Source organism: Bos taurus, chromosome 15 (genome assembly GCF_002263795.3).
Source record: "Bos taurus isolate L1 Dominette 01449 registration number 42190680 breed Hereford chromosome 15, ARS-UCD2.0, whole genome shotgun sequence".
NCBI classification, from domain to species: Eukaryota; Metazoa; Chordata; class Mammalia; order Artiodactyla; family Bovidae; genus Bos; species Bos taurus.
In genome coordinates, this window is record NC_037342.1 from 48006829 (window position 1) to 48028035 (window position 21207).

At 38.2% G+C, this 21207-nt stretch overlaps 2 protein-coding genes across 2 annotated transcripts; both read left to right on the forward strand.

The window, feature by feature from the left end:
- Positions 1-4933: 4933 nt before the first annotated feature.
- OR52H2B (olfactory receptor family 52 subfamily H member 2B) lies at positions 4934-5875 on the forward strand. Its single transcript, NM_001390146.1, has one exon. It carries the CDS (start codon positions 4934-4936, stop codon positions 5873-5875), a length of 942 nt encoding a protein of 313 aa, NP_001377075.1.
- A 12824-nt stretch (positions 5876-18699) lies between these two features.
- OR52H1D (olfactory receptor family 52 subfamily H member 1D) lies at positions 18700-19656 on the forward strand. The gene has a single exon (NM_001390247.1). The coding sequence runs from the start codon at positions 18700-18702 to the stop codon at positions 19654-19656; it is 957 nt and encodes a 318-aa protein (NP_001377176.1).
- The last annotated feature ends 1551 nt before the right edge of the window (positions 19657-21207 follow it).

Sequence of the window (21207 nt, forward strand, 5' to 3'; positions counted from 1 at the left end):
TTGTACATTGTTGGTAAGAATGTAAGTTGTTACAGCCATTATGGAAAAAGCATGATGGCTTCTCAAAAAATAAAAATAGAACTGCCATATGGATCTACAATTCCACTTGTAGATATATATGCATCCATGCTCAGTCACTTCAGTTGTGCCTGACTCTTTGCAACCCCAATGACTATAGCCTGCGAAGCTCTTCTGTCCATAGGATTATCCTGGCAAGAATACTGGGGTGGGTTGCCATTTCCTCCTCCAGGGGATCTTTCAGATCCAGGGATTGAAACTGTGTCTCCTGTGGATTCTGCATTGGCAGAAGAATTCTTTACCACTTGAGCCACCTGGGAAGCCCTGAGGTATATATACAAAAGCTATAATATTGAGGGTATAAAATCAGTATCTTGAAGTGACATCTGCACTCCAGTATTTATTATAGCATTATTCACAATTGCCAGGATATGGAAACAACCTAAATTTCCTTTCTAGAAGAGTGTATCAAAAAGTAGTCTGTATGTGTGTGTGTGTGTGTGTACACATATACATACACACACTTACAAAAGAAATATGGAGGATATCACTGTAGATGTTTTTCACAGCCATTTTGAAAGCTCCCAGGAGATTCAACTCTTTGAGACACTGATTCTCCTGGAAGACATGAGCCTACAGGGACTCAGTCCACCCCAGCGTTTGGGACCTCAGAACCTTATGAGCTACACTCCCTGAGAAGAGTCTCACGGGGCCTCCCACAAGTCAATTGGATTAGTGTCTGCTGTCTTTCAGCTGTCCACAGCCTGAGTGCACCTTCTGAAAGCCCAGGAAATAAAGAAGAAGATTGGCTCCTTGAGAATGTCATTTCTTTCCATTCTTACAAAGGAGCTGGAGATTGTTGAATGTTGTTTTGGGGGCAGGGCAGGGATGATTGGAAAGCCACAGGCACAGCTCAGGCCAGATCCTGGGGAAGACTGACTGAAAGACATACAGAGGACCTAAGAGGAGGAGCAAGAAAAGACAAGGTAGGCTCAGTCCAGCTTTCCCCATGAGATAGTCCACAGGCCTGGGAGCCAGATTTTAAAGTCTAAGGGTTGAAATGAGAACGGATAACAAAACAAAGAAAACAAGCAAGACTGGGGTGTCAGGCAGACACAATTCAGCAGCCAAAACCAATGGTCTGAGAGCTTGGATCTAGAAAAGTGAACTCAGACTTTGTGGTTTTTGTGTGATTTGACACTTTCTGTCCTCCATATCAGCTTCCCTGGTGGTTCAGGGGTAAATAATCTGCCTACCAAAAAGGAGATGTGGGTTCGATCTCGGGGTTGTTAAAATCCCCTGGATTAGGAAATGTCAACCCACTCCAGTATTCTTGCCTGGAGAATCCCATGAACAGAGCAGCCTGGTAGGTTACAGTTCATGGAGTCTCAAAGAGTCGGACTCGACTTAGTAACTGAGCATGCACACATGCCATCCATACATATATATGCCCTTGTTTGCCATCATAATAGTATTATATTCTAGCCACTATTTATTGAGAACTTAATGTTTTCCAGTCATTGAGCTGAGCAGGACTTCTTTCCTGTAGAAAATCTTCCTCTATGAGGAAGCAGGAATTTTAGAGAAATCAAATTATTTGTTTAGGAATAAAAAAAGGCAAAGATTAAGTGAAAATTCAAGACATTTGACTCTAAAAACTGAGGATTCTAAAGCATTGGATGCATTTTGATTTTTTTAGACTTTGCCTATGATTTCATGTGCCTCTGGGTATGTGTGTAAATATCTGTGCTTCTTAATTAATTAATTATATATTTATTTTAGCTATTTATTCATTAAACTACACTTCAACATTCCCATTAAATAAACAGAGTTAATAGAAGGGAGAATAGAGGTGGGATGAGGAGGGATGTGGCTCCAAATGTAGCAAAGAGCTTGTGCGTGTAAGTGATTTAAACATTACTCATTTATTCAGTACAAATTAAGTGTTTTATAGAAATTCAACTAGAATAAGCAGATTAAACTATGAATATGAAAATGTCTTACGCTCAAGACAGATAGCTGGTAGGCAAATAAATACAATAAATTTTGATAAGTGCTTTTATAAGTCGTAAGTACATGGGGTTTAATTAAGACTTGAATGACATCTGGATTGGAGGGGTGTTTGGGAGAGAATGGTTACATATATGTGTATGGCTGAGTCTCTTCACTGTTTACCTGAAACTATCACAACATTGTTAATCAGCTATACCCCAATATAAAATAAAAAGTTAAAAAAAAAAAACTTGAATGATAAACAGTACTGAGCAACAGCACAGCCTAGCCTTGTTTGGAGATAAGAATAGGGATGAAAATACTTATTCTCAGTCAAGGGGAATTCTCATAGTCAGGGGACTTTAGCACTGAAGAATACAAGTTCTGTTTCCTTTTTTTTAGAAGAGTGGGCACTACAGGCTTAGACTTTTATTTTTCCACAATGACCATTGTTCAGCGAGGTGCAGTATCAATGAATGAGAAATCAGTGCATAGGTATAGCTTTGAACACCTCGCTGTGTGATTGCCCAACCTTAGAGAGTGGCAGTGGTCTCATTCTCCTTCACCACATGGTTTGTCTCTGGCTTGATTCCTGATTGTCTTCAGGGAAAAGATAAGTTTCAGTGCATACGCAGGTTAAAATTTATAAGCAAATAGTTAAATACTGTAGCTGGAACCTTGGAAATTAAGCGGTACAGTAATTCACCATCTTTCATATGGTTTTTGGCAAGCATTCCTGGGCTATAACATGAAAGCTGAAGAAGTTGTGGGACCAGATTCCGGAGATCCTGGTTGTTATGTTAAGGATTTTTGATTTAGATTTAAAATAATTAGATCAATATAACTGATTGAATGTGGGGCATTTAAAGAGAGAAGGTGTAAATGATGAATCTCAAGTTACTGCTTTGGGTCATTTAATGGATGAAACTCATATTCTCTGATATATTAGAAAAGTAAGGGGCATCAAATTACTGAAGAAATACAATAGATTTTAATTTTAATTTTCTAAAAGTTAAATTTGAGGTGCCCATGAGCTATCCGAAAGAGGATCTTCAGAGTGCAGTTGGAGATGTGTGTCTTGAAAGATCTAAATGAGATCTAAAGAATTAGGAGGTGACAATATAAAGTTGATGATAAAATTCAGGGAAAGTATGGATAGAAGAGAAAAGGGCTTCAGGTAGAGACTTGAGGATGTCAGGATTTAAGAGATACCAAAAAGAAGAATAATCAAAGGATGAGCTGAAATGTCAACTGGTTGAAGAAAAACTCCAAAAGTGTTGATAAAGCATTAAGAAAATGATTCAAAGATTGAAGACATACTCAGTAGTATCAAATGCTGCTGAGATGTCCATCAAGGACTAAAAGGTGGATGTAGACATCATTGGTGACCTTCATGACAGCCCTTCAGAAGTGAAAAGGAGAGGACAGAAATGCGAATCACATGGGTTTAAGGACGAATAGATTGGAGATAAGTAGTGTAGACACCTACACTGATTTCCTCATTGCGTGACTTTGGCAAATTATTTACTTTCTCCCTGCCTCAGTTTCTATATATTGAAAGTGTGAGTAATGTTCTTGGCTTAGGGTTGTTAGGAGCATCAAAGAAGAGATTTCATGTACAGAGCTTTATATAACGTACACTGAATGTTCTCAAAAAACATTAACTGTTGTTATGGAGGTTGCTTATTTGCTTTTATCTTGACTCAGAATTTAGGATATACAAATTCTGTATTTCTTCCACTAGAGGTCATCTCTGTCTTTATCAAAAAGCACACTTGAAATAATTGCCTCAGCTTCCCTTGTAGCTCAGTTGGTAAAGAATCTGCCTGCAATGCAGGAGACCCCGGATTGATTCCTGGGTCAGGAAGATCTGCTGGAGAAGGGATAGGCTACTCATTCCAGCAGTGTTAGGACTCTAGAATCCTGGACTTTCCTTGTGGCTCAGCTGGTACAGAATCCACCGCAATGAGGAAGACCTGCGTTTGATCCCTGAGTTGGGAAGATTCCCTGGAGAAGGGGAAGGCTACCCACTCCAGTATTCTGGCCTGGAGAATTCCATGGACTGTGTAGTCCATGGGGCCGCCAAGAGTCGGACATGACTGAGGTACTTACACTCACTTCACTAAGTCCTAAGAGTGGGCTGGAGGGTGAGCTGCAACCGCTATTACATTATAATCCAAGGTGAGGTATCAAACAACACAGCCTCAGAGAACATTATGGTCTGCAAATCCCAAGACTTTCTCGTGTCAGGGAAATCATTGCAACTACAATAAGGTTGGTGTGACAAGCTACAGCTCCAGTTTTTGTCTTTCCTTAAACACTTCTCTATACCTCCTGCTCCTCTCAATTCTCCTTGTCTAACAGGGTATGGAGGAAGTCACCTGGAGTGGGACAGCAGCAAAAAAACACTGCTGTCTGTGGACTCTAATGTGCTTGGCTCTGCAAGTTACTAAAAATGAGATCTTTGGTAAGACAGCTCTCAGAGCTTTAGTTTTTATTTTTAAAATGAGGAAGATAAGAATCTGGCCCATGGGACAAATCTTATTTTCCAAATTATGCCCCTCCTTCTCTAATTTTCCTTCTGTCTCTCAGCATGTGTGTGGTTAGGTCATTTTTCTCTATACAGCAACACATTACATTGACCCAGAGAAAACTGAGTCATTAAAATGGAAATAACATTTTATGCATGTTGAAGAATATCTTGGAGAGCCTTGGTTATTATAACCAGGAGTACTGGTTCTTTAGCATCTTTCTAGAGGAGATGAGCATTGTCTTAATAGAAAAGGGAGGTTCTTTCTTGGCAATAAGAAAGAGAAAAGCCGACCCTAAGAAAATGGTGCAAGAAGAATTACCATATGATTTTTTTAAAATGTTCATTCCATACAATTTGTTTTAGGACACAGAAGCTATTCATCCGATCTCCATGACCACGTTCAATCTGACTGGCTACAACACAGGTGCCTTCACCCTTTTGGGTATTCCTGGACTTGAGCAGCACCAGGTCTGGATCAGCATCCCCTTTTGTCTCATCTATTTTGTGGCCATTGTGGGTAATAGTGTCCTTCTCATGGCAACGGAGCACAGTCTTCATGCACCCATGTTCTTTTTCCTTTCCATGCTGGCTATTACTGATCTTATACTGTCTACCACCTGTGTCCCCAAAACTCTGAGCATCTTCTGGTTTGGTCCCCAGAGAATCAGTTTTCCCGGCTGTCTCACACAGTTATTCTTTCTGCACTTCAGCTTTGTTTTAGACTCATCTATACTGATGGCCATGGCATTTGACCGCTATGTGGCCATCTGTTCACCCTTGAGATACAACACTATTCTGACTCCCAGAACCATTGTCAAAATTGCTGTGGGAATCTCCTTCAGAAGCTTCTGTGTTATTTTCCCATGTGTTTTCATTGTAAATCGTCTACCCTTCTGCAGGACATGTAACGTCCCTCACACATACTGTGAGCACATAGGTGTTGCCCGACTAGCCTGTGCTGACATCTCCATCAATATTTGGTATGGGTTTTGTGTTCTCCTCATGGCCGTCATCTCAGATGTGATTCTAATTGCTGTCTCCTACATCCTTATCCTCTGTGCTGTATTTCACCTCCCTTCTCAGGATGCTCGCCAGAAGGCCCTAGGCACCTGTGGTTCCCATGTCTGTGTCATCCTCATGTTCTATATACCAGCATTCTTCTCCATCCTTGCACATCGCTTTGGACACAATGTCCCTCAGACCTTTCACATTGTGTTTGCCAACCTCTATGTTATCATCCCACCTGCCCTCAACCCTATCGTCTATGGAGTAAAGACCAAGAAGATCCGAGACAAAGTCATTTTTCTGCTCTTTCCTATGAGGTCCTATTGATACGTGCTTGAAATCTAGGAGGCAGGGGGCTGTGGTTTTGTTTTTTTAATTATTTTTGACAGAAGTTTTCCCAGTCATTTCAATTGCAAAAAATTAAAGTTTTAGTCTAAGAAATAATATATAGTATATATTAAATATTGTTTCTGGAAACTAAAAAATGGCAATTTCTTTTGAGTGCTCAGTGTGATACAAAACTTTAAATGAAATAAATAAAATGATCAGTATCTTTTTTTCTTTATAAAGATATTTCTAAGGAATCTGAAAATTTTTCCAGGTTTATACATCATGGTAATTTCTATGTCATAATAGAGCAAGAAATTTCTACCTTAATGACTCTGTGAGGTCCTAGACTTTCAGTTTGGCTACTACAATCCGTTTGTGAATGGCATCAAGTATAGGTCCTGGCATGTATTTAGTACATAAGAAATGTTTATCAAGAAAAAAGTGACAAGGGATGTTCAAGAGGGAGGGGACATATGCAAACCTGTGGCTAATTCATGCTGATGATGGCAGAAACCAACACAATATTGTAAAGTAATTATCTTTCAGTTAAAAATAAATACAAAAGAAAAGATGACAAATAATCATGAAATTATTAAACTGAGATTGCAGGTGTTTATTTTGAACAAAGGAAGGAAGAAGGCAATGATGAAAGGCAAAGCTCATTTTTCACTCAATCTTGAGAAAGCCCAACAAGATGGAGAAGGTAAAGGCTTCTAAGAAGAAATATACAGAGGAAGCTAAATTCCACAGCCAGTAAGAGAAAAGCATGTACAGATGTACAGACTAAGACGTGGGCTTGAAACTTGACTAATTAGAAGCACTGTTAGTACTGAGTCTAGTCTTCATTTTTGTATCCGAAAAGACATGTAGTCTCATGTCAAAAATGTATTTATATTATTCTTTTTGAATTTATATTATTCTTTATCTCTTCAAATTCAGTATGCCTGACTTGCTCATAGCAAGTCATTTAGTCACTAAATCATTTAAGAAATAACTATTTTTGGTGTTCGATGGGCTTAAGGTTGCTGATGTCTGATTTCCTTCTATATCTATCTGACCTTAAAGTCTACTCCTATTTTCTAAACAATTTGCAGATTACCAGTCCAGAGTAAGCACCCCTTTCCTTACTACGGAGGGTCAAACACTCATCCGTTTTTATCTGGATCAGAATACCAGAGTTCTGCATGGTCTCTCTACTCCTGTTCTGCTTTATCTTCTCTGTTATGCCTCCACTCACAGGTCACCAGATTTATATTTCCACAGTAATTCTCAACATAAAATTTTAGTATGAACGATATGTTCTTTGGACTCAGAGGCTCAAATTTAAATATATATTATTTTACTGTGGGACCTAGCCATGTATGTTGTTTCCAAAATTATCTGCAGAAATAAAAATTTTTATGAAGTATAAGTGGGAGATAAAGTAAAGGCAAAAGGGAAAAGCAGAGATAAAGATTTTAAAAAATAAGACCAAAAAAGTTAATATAGTTGCCATGTGCTATGAGTTCTCATTCTCTTACTACACATGGTTCAAGAATTCAGCTCTAGTTAAGCAATATTTAGTTGCATAATTCGCAGTGCCTATAAAAAGTCAGGTGTTCAGGGGACTAAAACTACTTATTCCTGAAATGAAGAGAAAAAAGAGAGATATTCAGAGACTTCTTAGAAAAAAGGCACCAAGTAATATAATTAATCACATTCTTACATAATATACAGCTTCATGGGATTCTTCAGTCCATTACCCTAGTATAGAGCACTAGAACACCCTAACTTTCCATTCGATAGCAGCTAACAATTTAGTGGGGAATCAACATAATTCTAGACTCCTTAAGCATGGTTTAGTCCAGATATTCTGGGGCATTCAGAGTACTAAGTGGACTTCAGGCAATCATTACTCATTCTTTCATTCCAGAGTATTTAGCAAATATGTGACACAAATTTTTACATCTGAAACACTGTGTTAGGCATTCTTTTCACCATATTGAACAAAACAGAGATGGCCCTCATCTTAGTGGAGCTTTCAGTCCAGTGAGGGAAACAAGCCTCAATCATATAAACACCCAACTGAACATATAATTTTAGATTGCATTGTTTTAAAACAGAAACCAACCAAAATCTTAAAAGCAGTGCCTTTGTGAGAGAGACTATCAGAGGAAAGCAGCTTCAAGTTAGGTTTTTAGAAAAGCCCTACCTAAAAGAAATTACATTTTCTCTGAAAACAATGGGAATAATGGGACGTCAGTCACATAGGGGAGGATGGATGGCATCATTCAAGAAGAAAAGTTGAAAGGTCTTTGCACTGAAGACTATAAGATGTTGATAAAAGAAATGCAGAAGACACAAATACAGATTTACCCATTATTCAAAAGTAGAATATCCTTAGGACTTTTCAGAAGCCCAAATGGCATAAGGCCAAAATTACCTTAAGACGCATATGGCTAACAGAGTCACAAAATAAACTGAGATAAAGCATAGATTCTCAATGACACAGTTCAAAGCTGTGATGCCTTGACACTGAGATGCTGAGTGCGATTCCTGAGGAAGGAGCTTCATGGTGCTCCTCTTGCTGCTCTGGGTGTGCACTGTGTTACAAAGACTGGCTACAGAAGAAATGCTGAACATTGTTTTCCATTTTCACATTTTTCATTAAAGCGGTATCCATCTTTAGATTTCTTTCAGTTAGTGAAAACAGTTACTGCTATAGGTCTTTTGTAAAAATGAAGTGGTCTAAAGCAAACTTTCAAAAAGTGGGGGATACCTGTAAATGAAAAGGTATATTCTTTTTTTTTTTAACATTGATCTTTACATTATATTTCAATATAACATTGAATGTATAACATTCAATCTGAATGTTAAACACCTTCAGATTAAGTGATAAAAATAGGTATATTTTCTTATTAAGTTAGCTTGTCATTCATATATATATATATGCATATATTTGTATCATATATATGCACATTCACATGATTTTTATAATTTTACCCAAATTAAATAATAATCTATTGTGCATCTGCTACCATTTGTTGTAATATTATTTTCTTACTTATGAAATATTTCCCTATAATAAAACCTATTGGTTGTTTTTTGGTCTACTACTAAAAATACGGATCACTGACAGTAAGTTTGAAAAGCAACAATACATTTTATCAACTATTTTTGTCTCATACTTTCTGTAGCTGCATTGTGAATTTTTTGACATTATTTCTCTTTGAAATATTTACTTGTTGTATAGCACTGACTTTCAGTTAAATTAGAGAGGAAGTAGCATCCTATATTTTAGCTGTTTTTTAAAACACTTTATTTTAAGTTAGAGTATAGGTGATTGGACTTCCCTGGGAGCTCAGCTGGTAAAGAATCTGCCTGCAATGCAGGAGACTCTGGTTCAATTCCTGGGTCTGGAAGTTCCCCTGGAGAAGGGATAGGCTACCCACTCCAGAATTCTTGGGTTTCCCTGGTGGCTCAGATGGCAAAGAACCCACCTGCAATGCGGAAGACCTGGGTTTGATCTCTGGGTTGGGGAGATCCCCTGGAGATGAGCATGGCAACCCACTCTAGTATTCTTGTCTGGATAATCCCCTTGAACAGCGGAGCCTAGTGAGCTACAGTCCCCAGGTTCCAAAGAGTTGGACACACTGAGCGACTAAGCACAGCACAGCACATAGGTGATAACAATGTTGTGGCAGTTTCAGGTATACAGCAAAGTGACTCAGTTATACATGTTCATGTATCTATTTTTTTATGTTCTTGAATTGGGAGAATTAATATTGTTAAAATGTTCATAGGACCCAAAGTCATCCGCAGATTCAAAGCAATGCCTATCAAAATTCCAAAGATATTTTTCAGAAATAGAGTCATCCTAAAATTTTATGGAACCACAAAACACCTGAAGAGCTGAAGCAATCTCAAGCAAGAAGGTCAAAACTGGAGACATCACAATTCCTGACTTTGAACTATAAAGCAGTAGTTATCAAAATAATATGGTGTTTATAGAATTGCATAAAAACAAACATATGGATCAGTGAAACAGATTAGAGAGCCAAGAAATAAACCTTCCCTTATATGGTCAACAAGCATACCAGTAGAAAGAAGACACTCTAAGTAAAAAATGGTGTTAGGAAAAGGGTAGACACATGCAAAATAGTAAAACTGGATTCTGATGTTGCATCACTCACAAAATTTAACTCAAAATGAATTAAAGATGTAAATACACAACCACAAATTTTAAAACTTCTAGAAGCTAATGTAGGATAAAATTCTTCAAGGCTGTACTTTAAAAAAATTTTTTTAATTGAAATATAGTTGATTTACAATGCTGTGTTAGTTTTGGTGTACTCCAAAGTGATTCATATATGTATGTATATATATGTGTGTATATATATATATGCATATATAGACATTATTTTTCATATTCTTTTCTATTATGGTTTAATCACAGGATATTGAATATAGCTTCCATGTTATAAAGTAGGACCTTGTTTATTTCTTCAATATATAATAGTGTGCAACTGGTAAACCCAAATTCCCAGGCAATCTCTCCTCTCCTCCCACCTCCAGCTCCCCTTTGGCAAGCGCAAGTTTGTTCTCTATATCTGTGAGTCTGTTTGTGTTTCCCTTTCACATTGGTCTTGACAATAATTTTTTTGGATGATACCAAAAACACAAGTAAAACAGCAAAAATAAACAAGCAAGACTATAAACACACATATACACACAATGGAATATTATTCAGTCACAAGAAAGAAGGAAATCTTGCTATATGTGATCATCATAGATTAGGGCATCATTCTAAGAGAAATAAGCCATACAGAGACAGAAAAATACTGTGTGGTATCATTTATATGTGACATCTAAAACAATTAAAAAAAAATGTTGAACACATAGAAACAGAGAATACAAAACTTATTTCCAAGAGATGGGGTGGGGGGACATTGGGAGCTATTGGTCAAAGGATACAAACTTTCAGGTATAGAATGAATAAGTTCTGGAGATCTAATGTACAGCATTGTGATTAGTTAATAATACTGCATTAGTACTTGAAGTCAGCTAAGGAAGTAGATCATAAATATTCTCACCACACATACACTGCACACAGGTAAATATGCGATACGATGGATGTGCTAATCAACTTGATTGTGATGAATGTTTTACAATGTATATCTAAATCAAATCATCATATTGTGTACTTTGAATATATGCAATTTTATTTGTCAATTATTCTCAAAAAATCTGGAAATATAAAAAAAGAACATTTATGAATGAGTAAACCGGGGTACGCTTGTTTGTTTGAAAAAAGGCAAAGGAATTAGAATATATAAAAACACAGAGCTGAAAAAAAAGTCTCAGTACATTAAAGGAACTGGAAACTGATCAAGTGAGGTAGGTTTTAGGTAGAGGGAATAACAAAAAATGAGATTGCAGAAGATAAAAAATTCTAGATCATTTCAAGAGTTTGTTTAAAATTCTAAGTAAAAAGGAAAGTTACAGGAATTTTAAGTAAGATAGCAACAAATCCCAAAATTGTGTTATTAAACATTATTCATAGAACTTTTGTTTTTATGATGGAGTTTGTAATAGCTTTGGAAGTGGTGGGAGGATGTCATTGGATTCAACAGTGACCCTATACCTGCCCATTCACATGCACTATAACCCTCCTTAGGTGGGCATTCTTTTTTAAATAAGGAAACACCTAACACTTCAATTCCCTGAAGAGAGGCAAAGCCAACTTCAGTTAGAAATGAATCAGTTTCTCTAGGGTTAAGGAGTCTTTCACTTTGGTTCCATCTCTTCATTCTTTCTGGAGTTATTTCTCCACTCTTCCCCAGTAGCATATTGGGTACCTACTGACCTGGGGAGTTCATCTTTCAGTGTCATATCTTTACCAACAAAGATACATATAGTCAAAGCTCTGATTTCTCCAGTAGTCATGTATGGATGTGAGAGTTGGACCATAAAGAAGGCTGAACACTGAAGAATTGATGCTTTTGAACTGTGGTGTTGGAGAAGACTCTTGAGAGTCCCTTGGACTGCAAGGAGATCCAACCAGTCCATCCTAAAGGAACTCAGTCCTGAATATTCATTGGAAGGACTGATGCTGAAGCTGAAGCTCCAATACTCTGGCCACCTGATGTGAAGAACTGACTCATTTGAAAAGACCCTGATGCTGGGAAAGATTGAAGGCAGGAGGAGAAGGGGATGATAGAGGATGAAATGATTGGATGGCATCACTGACTCCATGGACATGACTTTGAGTAGGCTCCAGGAGTTGGTGAAGGACAAAGAATCTTGGCATGCTGCAGTCCATGGGGTCGCAAAGAGTTGGACATGACTGAATAACTGAACTGAACTGAAGGAGTCTTTGTGAAATAACTCTGATTTCATGTTGTACAAAATAACGAAATGAGAGTCCAAATAACTGATAGGGGCCAAAATCAACATGTACAAAATATTAGAAGAGAAGAAGGAAATTTCCACCTTTATCATTTTATCATTTAATCTCTTATTAACCATTTTAAAAAAGAGTAGCACAATTTCAAGTTAAACAATTGTGATATACATGGTAGTAATTGAATTGTGGAGACTTCCATTTTGAAACAGTTGATTTGTACTCCTTCATGTAGCAGGACCAACTGTCTGTTAAGGCAGCTCTCCTAGGTCATGCTAACAGAACCATAATATGGGTGTGTAAAATAGCATATTTGTTGCTATCATTTAAGTGCAGGTGAAGGGTGGGGTGCAGTTCAAATTTTTAGGGTGTGAATTACAAATACACAGAGCAGGAACACTAGAGTATATTCCTGTTTTAGTTAAATGGAAAGCATTAACTGATTCACTAGAAAATTATTTTTTATTATACCAAGTCATGGAAAAATTAAGTTGCAAGTTCTACATAACCTTTTATATGAGCCAGGTGTTCACATAAAACTCATTAAATCTACCAATAACCAGTCCCTTAGCACTTAATCAATAGTCAGAAATGACTGATGTCTCCTGAGTGGTATGGATGACACCAAAGGTAAGATTTGGAACTTTTCATGACTTCAATGTACCTGCGTTTCCTATATAAATACTAACCCAAGAAAATTTGACTTACAGTACCTCAAACAGAACACTGGTAGGCATTTAACTGATGTTTTTAATAGTCATGCAATATTAGACGTAAACACTGAAAATAGAATTATTTGTATTCAGTGTCCAACCAGAAGGAAACCTGCCTAGGGATGAGATAAAAACAAAAATATGAGCAATTTTAAAGTCCACTATTCAGTGTTATTGTTGAATATCTTTGTAAATGTAAGACAGAAAGATCAGATTTACCAAACTCAGGAAAATTGATCTGGCCCTTAGAGTTATGAGAGAAAAGCCTCTTAGGTATAAATTGAGATCGGGGCCCACAGAATGGCCGACCGTACCAACAGGCAAACCTAGATGTATTCCCACAGGAACACATTTTATTAATTCTTTTTTGGTAACAATGACAAATCAGCTTGTGTTGAGTCTCAAGTAATGAAAATGTGACAAATATCCAAAGACCTGAATGAGAATATATAAAAGTTGAAGAAACAGCAAGTAAAACTCTAATGAGAACAAAATGAGATTTAAACATAATTGAATGAACATTATGGAACGAGCAGTCTGTCCTCAAGTGGAAAAGGCACTGAAGGAGACAAAAAGGAAATAAGGTGACACTTTAGGGGGCTGTTAGAGCAACTTAGGTAAGAGATGATGGTAACTGGGCAAGGGAGACAGAAAGGAGAATAGATTCAGAGGACATTTAAAAAGGAACAGCAATATAATGTGATTTAAAAAATTCATGTGACTAGTGAGGTGTGACATTTGCAGAGCTTAGGAACATTGAAAACTGGGTTTGGGGAGGTAGTGAATGTAGTCTGGGACAAGATGGTTTTGAAGCTGAAGTGGATATTTAACCAGTGTTGGCCCAAAGAGGATGCCCTTTGATACCCAACAGTCATCTTCACATTGTCCTTCAAAGGAAATAGCTTCTAGGATTTGTTCCACTCCTATCCTAGTAGATAGAGTTTCAACCAACTTTCCCGTTTCCCAGTTTTTATGCTCTCATCCACATATATATGGGGTCCTCCACTTTCATTTTATGGGCAAAATAAAAGGCACAAAAACCCACTGAAGAGCTTTTGAGTGCGGATCCTGGGGGCCTTACTCAGAAAAGCAGTATTAGATTATCCTGAAGTTGGCCAGGCATTCCAGCAGGTGCATGTGAGTCCCCCTCTGTGTTAAGCATTTTCAAAACACTGCTCTACATCAGTTCAGTTCAGCTGCTCAGTCGTGTCCGAATCTTTGCGACCCCATGAATGCAGCACGCCAAGCCTCCCTGTCCATCACTATCTCCTGGAGTTCACTCAGAGTCATGTGCATCGAGACGGTGATGCCATCCAGCCATCTCATCCTCTGTCGTCCCTTTCTCCTCCTGCCCCCAATAACTCCTAGCATCAGAGTCTTTTCCAATGAGTCAACTCTTCACATGAGGTGGCCAAAGTATTGGAGTTTCAGCTTTAGCATCATTCCTTCCAAAGAACACCCAGGGCTGATCTCTTTTAGGATGGACTGGTTAGATCTCCTTGCAGTCCAAGGAACTCTCAAGAGTCTTCTCCAACACCACAGTTCAAAAGCATCAATTCTTCGGTGCTCAGCTTTGTTCACAGTTCAACTCTCGCATCCATACATGACCACTGGAAAAACCATAGCCTTGACTAGACAGACCTTTGTTGGGAAAGTAATGTCTCTGCTTTTTAATATGCTATCTAGGTTGGTTATAACTTTTCTTCCAAGGAGTAAGCGTCTTTTAATTTCATGGCTGCAGTCACCATCTGCAGTGATTTTGGAGCCCCCCAAATAAAGTTTGACACTGTTTCCACTGTTTCCCCATCTATCTCCCATGAAGTGATGGGACCAGAAGTCATGATCTTCGTTTTCTGAATGTTGAGCTTTAAGCCAACTCTCCTCTTTCACTTTCATCAAGAGGCTTTTTAGTTCCTCTTCACTTTCTGCCATAAGGGTGGTATCATCTGCGTATTTGAGGTTATTGATATTTCTCCTGGCAATCTTGATTCCAGCTTGTGCTTCTTCCAGTCCAGCATTTCTCATGATGTACTCTGCATAGAAGTTAAATAAGCAGGGTGACAATATACAGCCTTGACGTACTCCTTTTCCTATTTGGAACCCATCTGTTTTCCCATGTCCAATTCTAACTGTTGTTTCCTGACCTTCATATAGGTTTCTAAAGAGGCAGGTCAGGTGGTCTGATATTCCCATCTCTTTCAGAATTTTCCACAGTTTATTGTGATCCACACAGTCAAAGCCTTTGGCATAGTCAATAAAGCAGAAATAGATGTTTTTCTGAAACTCTCTTGCTTTTTCAATGATCCAGTGGATGTTGGCAATTTAATCTCTGGTTCCTCTGCCTTTTCTAAAACCAGCTTGAACATTTGGAAGTTCATGGTTCACGTATTGCTGAAGCCTGGCTTGGAGAATTTTGAGCATTACTTTACTAGCATGTGAGATGAGTGCAATTGTGTGGTAGTTTGAATATTCTTTGACATTGCCTTTCTTTGGGATTGGAATGAAAACTGACCTTTTCCAGTCCTGTGGCCACTGCTGGAGTTTTCCAAATTTGCTGGCATATTGAGTGCAGCACTTTTATATACACAGTGGAATATTACTCAGCCTTAAAAAGGAGCACATTTGAGTCAGTTCTGATGAGGTGGATGAAACTATTACCTATTATACAGAATGAAGTGAGTCAGAGAAAGAAAGATAAATATCATATTCTAACACATATATACGGAATCTAGAAAAATGGTACTGAGAAATTTATTTATAGGGCAACAGTGGAGATACAGACATAGAGAATAGGCTTATGGACACAACGAGAGAAGAGGAGAGGGTGAGATGTGTGTAAAGAGTAACACGGAAGCTTACATTGCCAAATGTAAAATAGATAGCCAACGGGAATTTGCTGTATGGCTCAGGAAACTCAAACAGTGGCTCTGTAGAGGGGTGGGATGGGGAGGGAGATGGGAGGGTGCATCAAAAGGGAGGGGCTAAATATATACCTATGGCTGATTCATGTTGTGGTTTGACAGAAAACAACAAAATTCTGTAAAGCAAGCATCCTTCAGTAAAATGAAATAAATTAAAAAGAAAAAAAATGCTAGTAGAACAAAGCATATTTCATGATAACTTATCAGAAAATAAAAATTAATAATTATATATAAGCTTTATAATTAGATTATACATATTACATAATTCTAGCTCTGTAGTTCTATGCCTCTGTTAATGCCTAATTGTCATGTAAAAATAAATAGAGTATTAAATACCCAGAAAAGAATTGTATATACCCTGAGGGTGTGTTAGCTTACAGGCCCCATCAGAGTTAGTGTAATCTTTACAGTCTTCTCTTGAAGATAAAAAAAGAGGGTGTTAGAGTCCCTCAGGCCCTAATTATTTACCTCTTCTTGGCATTGAACAATGGATCGGGTGGTGGGTGGGGGCAGGGTGGGGGGGGAGATAAAAAAAAAAAAAAACACGAACAGGGAATCAACCTATCAATCTTTTCCTTCCATCTCCACTTTTTTCTTGGGTTTATATGTCTGGTCCTCTTGCAGATTTTGTGTGTGTCTATCACCATAATCTTTCTGCTCTGCATTTGGCCCAGTAACCAAACTAGGTGAGTGCTGGTTATCTGAAGAGATTTGGTTGGAAATATGATTTTGAGAGAAAGAGAGTGAATGAAAAACTCAAGGCTCCATTTCCTAGGAGCCATGGACTGAGTGCTACAACGTTTTTTCCTGAACAACTCAGATTTTTAAGCTGAATTTATGGTCTCCTGTTCTTGGATATATGCTTCAAATGATTAGAAAGATAAACAGCTGGGTTAAGGATGGCCAAGGTAAGTGTTGTTCTGGTCATTTCTGTTAGATGTGTGGCAAGGATCCATAGCTCTAGCTTGACAAGCGGGCTTAAGTATGTGGACATTCTTGTTTTGAGAGTCTACTGCTACCACCGCTTTCCTGATCTCAAGTGAACAGCTCATGTTTATTCCCACCTGGGAAGTGAATACTTTTGTAATACAATTTTCAAAGGTTACACTTCATTTACAGTCATTACCATATATTGGCTGTATTCCCCATGTAGTACAATATATCCTTGTAGCCTCTTACACACAATAGTTTGTACCTCCTACTCCCCTACCACTATATTGCCCCTTACCCCTTCTCCCCCATGGTAATCACTAGTGAAATCTCTATATCTGTGAGCTAGCTTTTTTGTTATATTCAGTAGCTTGTTGGTTTTTAAGAAATATTCCACATATAATTTATATCATACAGTATTTGTCTCTATCTGAATTATTTCACCTAGTTTAACACCCTCCATTTATGTTGCTGCAAATGGCAAAATTTCGAGGACCTAGTCTTTACAAAATTAACTCAAGAGTAAATATTTTGGGAAATTACAAAGAAAGTGGCGATGAGACAATTCTGTCATGAAATATTTTGTTTGTATTTTTCTTAGTGTATGTGTGTATGATGTGTGCCTTTATGTGTGAGAGAGAGAGCAAAAAGGGGGTTTGTGTAAGATTGTGCTTAGTCTCTCAGTTGTGTCTGAGTTTTTGTGACCCCATGGACTGTAGCCTACCAAGTGCTTCTGTCCATGGGGATTCTCCAGGCAAGAATCCTGGCATGGGTTGCCATGCCCTTCTCCAGGGGATCTTCCCAACCTGGGAGTTGAACCCATGTCTCCCACATTGCTGGTGGATTCTTTACTGTCCGAACCACCAATGAAGCCCAAAACAAACACGACCATGATGCATTGGCTGGAGATCAAACCGGGGTCTCCCACATGGGAGGCAAGAGTTCTACCACTGAACCACCAATGCCCCTGTTGTGTAAGATTGAGTGTGGGTAAATATATGATGGTAAAATGTATGAAATAACGCAAGTATAGATCAAGGTATGCTTGAGATTTTAAGAACTAATAAGTGTGTGTGTATCTAAGAGTAAATGTCCTGGTGTCTATCCAATAGAACATGTATTTGCAAAGAAATAATTGTGCTTTAGGACAGAAATCTTGACCAAAATTATTATTAAGTCCAAAGCATTAGGATATTATACAACTGTATAGTTTAAAGAGTGCTGGAAAAAAGTAATTTTGGAGGAGCAAAGTTTAAATTTAAGGTTTACCTGTTTACCAGCATAGTGTGGGATTCAGGCAGTATTGGCTAAACTGAATTAGGTTTTTGAATAGCAAAAAAGTGTATGGACCTCACAAATAGAAGAACAACAGTCATCATGAAGTTGGAAAAGAATGAATAATTGCTGGGGGCAGAGATTGATATTCAGCAATGACAGAGGAAGCCAATATTAACTGCCAATGTCCATAACATCATGTGTACTATAATCCATCAACCCACAGAAAAATATGCCCTGTAAATTGGTAATTTGTAACAACAGTATACTGTGGATAAAAAGTGATTCATGTCAGTATGGAACACTGCTTGGAAAAGCTGTGTAAATCATCAGAGGCAACCAGAGTGAATAAGATAAACTCTTTAAGGGAATGACTGTATTTTCCAACATATATGAGACAACCTGGCTCCTGCTGCTACCTGCTATCTTCATAACAATCTTTCTTCATTACAAAAGTGTCTCACTTTGAATTATAATTAGACAGCCACTTTATTTTTGGGGCTATATAATGAGCTGTTGGAAGTGAGAGTGACTCAAGTGAGCCTAACATTTATCACCCTCTGTCCTCAGGAACTGGGACTTGTGCCATCCTGGTCTGCCATGGTCCTTTTCAACCTGAGCAGTGACAACCCAGGACCCTTCATTCTGGTGGGGATCCCAGGCCTGGAGCAAGCCCATGTGTGGATTGGAATTCCCTTCTGTATCATCTATATTGTAGCCATTGTGGGAAACTGCATCCTTCTCTACCTAATCTTAGTGGAGCGTAGCCTTCACGAACCCATGTTCTTCTTTCTCTCCATGCTGGCCAAGACTGACCTCACCTTGTCCACAGCTGGTATTCCTAAAACACTGAGTATCTTTTGGCTTGGGGCTCGAGAGATCACATTCCCAGGGTGCCTCACACAAATGTTCTTCCTCCACTACAGCTTCGTCCTGGATTCAGCCATCCTGATGGCCATGGCATTTGACCGCTATGTGGCCATCTGCTCTCCCTTGAGATACAACTCTATCTTGACCCCCAAGACCATCATCAAGATTGTGGTGGGAATCTCCTTTCGTAGTTTCTGCATCATCCTGCCTGATGTATTCTTGCTCATACGACTGCCTTTCTGTAGGACACGCATCATACCGCACACATACTGTGAGCACATAGGTGTTGCCTGGCTCGCCTGTGCGGACATCTCCATCAACATCTGGTATGCCTTTTGCATTCCCATCATGACAGTCATCTCAGATGTGATCCTCATTGCCGTTTCTTACACACTCATCCTCTGTGCTGTCTTCCGCCTCCCCTCCTATGAAGCCCGCCAGAAGGCCCTGGGCACCTGTGGTTCCCATGTCTGTGTCATCCTCATGTTTTATACACCTGCCTTTTTCTCCATCCTTGCCCACCGCTTTGGACACAATGTCTCCCGCACTTTCCACATCATGTTTGCTAACCTCTACATTGTTATCCCACCTGCACTCAACCCCATTGTTTATGGAATGAAGACCAAGCAGATCAGAGAGAAGGTCATCATTTTCTTTTCTATCAAGGGTACATTATGGAAATGTTAGGAGACATTGGAAAAGTTAGGAGAAGTTTTTAACATATATTAATGTGCAAGAATTTTTTTAAAAGGCAAATGTTATTTAAAGTAAGAATAGTCTACAAGTGATTTTGTGTTTTATGAATATGTCATGATTTATATGTAAGAAAGATTTTTGTATATTAAAATACTCCTTGATGACCTGATTATTTTTGGAATATGATACTGCACAGGATACAGTCTGGAAGAAGGAGGGGAAAACAGAGTGCTGAGTTAGTCTAAATAGAAAATATCAATAGCAATTCAGAAATTGAAATTTGCAGTTATGGAGAGAGAAAAATATGTGAAATCAGACAAAGACTTGAAAGAAAAGAGATTAAAACTGAAAATATTAAATTAGATTATTAGATGGATTTAGGAAATTTTAAATAATATATATTCTAATTATTGTCTATGTTATGCTTATGTATTTCACTTTAAATGTCCAATCTTTAGACACCAAAAGCCTTCTAGTACAAGTCTGTTATAAATAATGAGTTCTATCAGCATTGCTATAATAGGAATAAGAGAATATACTTATCAATGCCATGGTTTTTGGGAAGGGAGAGTAGCTTTTAGGCTCCAGGATATACTGATAAAGTGAACTTCAGAGATAGTGCTCAGGAAAAATGACCCCCTACAATAGCTAGAGATCTGAGAAGAGGGCTGGACTTCCTACAACCTTCCTACAATACATAGGTGAGAACTCAAGCCAATATGAAAGTAAAACAAAACAAAAAAACAACAACATTGGCTGCAAGACTTGTGGAGTTCTTATCTACAGAGTCTATTTCCTTCATTAAAAGACTCAATTGCAAAATACATTTCTTCGGTGAGGTTTGGGGATGAAAATGGGAAAACTACAGTAAAGTAATACATTCAAGGTAAGATGCACCCAAATGTCATAAGCATTAGAATCGAGAAGATACATGTTATAATCAAAGAAAGATGTGGAGTTCTTTCAATATGTGTTTTTTGAAAATTGTCTATTCAACCGGGAATTGCCTATTTAGTACTGAATATATTTTAAGTTTTGTCCTAAGCATTCAGGATTAATAATATGGAAGAGGCTCTGCTTTGCTTCTCTGGAGCTTATTTTCCAGGGAGAGTAACAAATAAGGAGCAAGAAAATAAATGTGTTACCTTCAAATAGTAATATAATCAATAGAAAAACAAAACCAAATATAATGATGGACTAAAACTTGATGAGAAAGACAATGGCAGAGAGAACAGCAGTACATGCAAAGGCCCTGGGGCTGAAAACAGCTTGACATGAGCTGAGGCCAAAAATAAGGTCTGTGTGGTCACAACAGAGTGAGGTGGGATAAGGCATGAGGGATTAGGGGCAGGACCAGATCCTGGGGGACTGGAATCATCCAGACATCATTTTTAGAAGAGGAAACTGAAACTCTTAGAGTGAAATGACTTTTCCAAGGCACGTGGCAAGGGAGTCATAAATGTGGAGCTAGAAAAGAATCTGCTAAGTCCTATTGATATTCCCACTGAACATAACATACCTTACTCATGTGAAAACAGACTC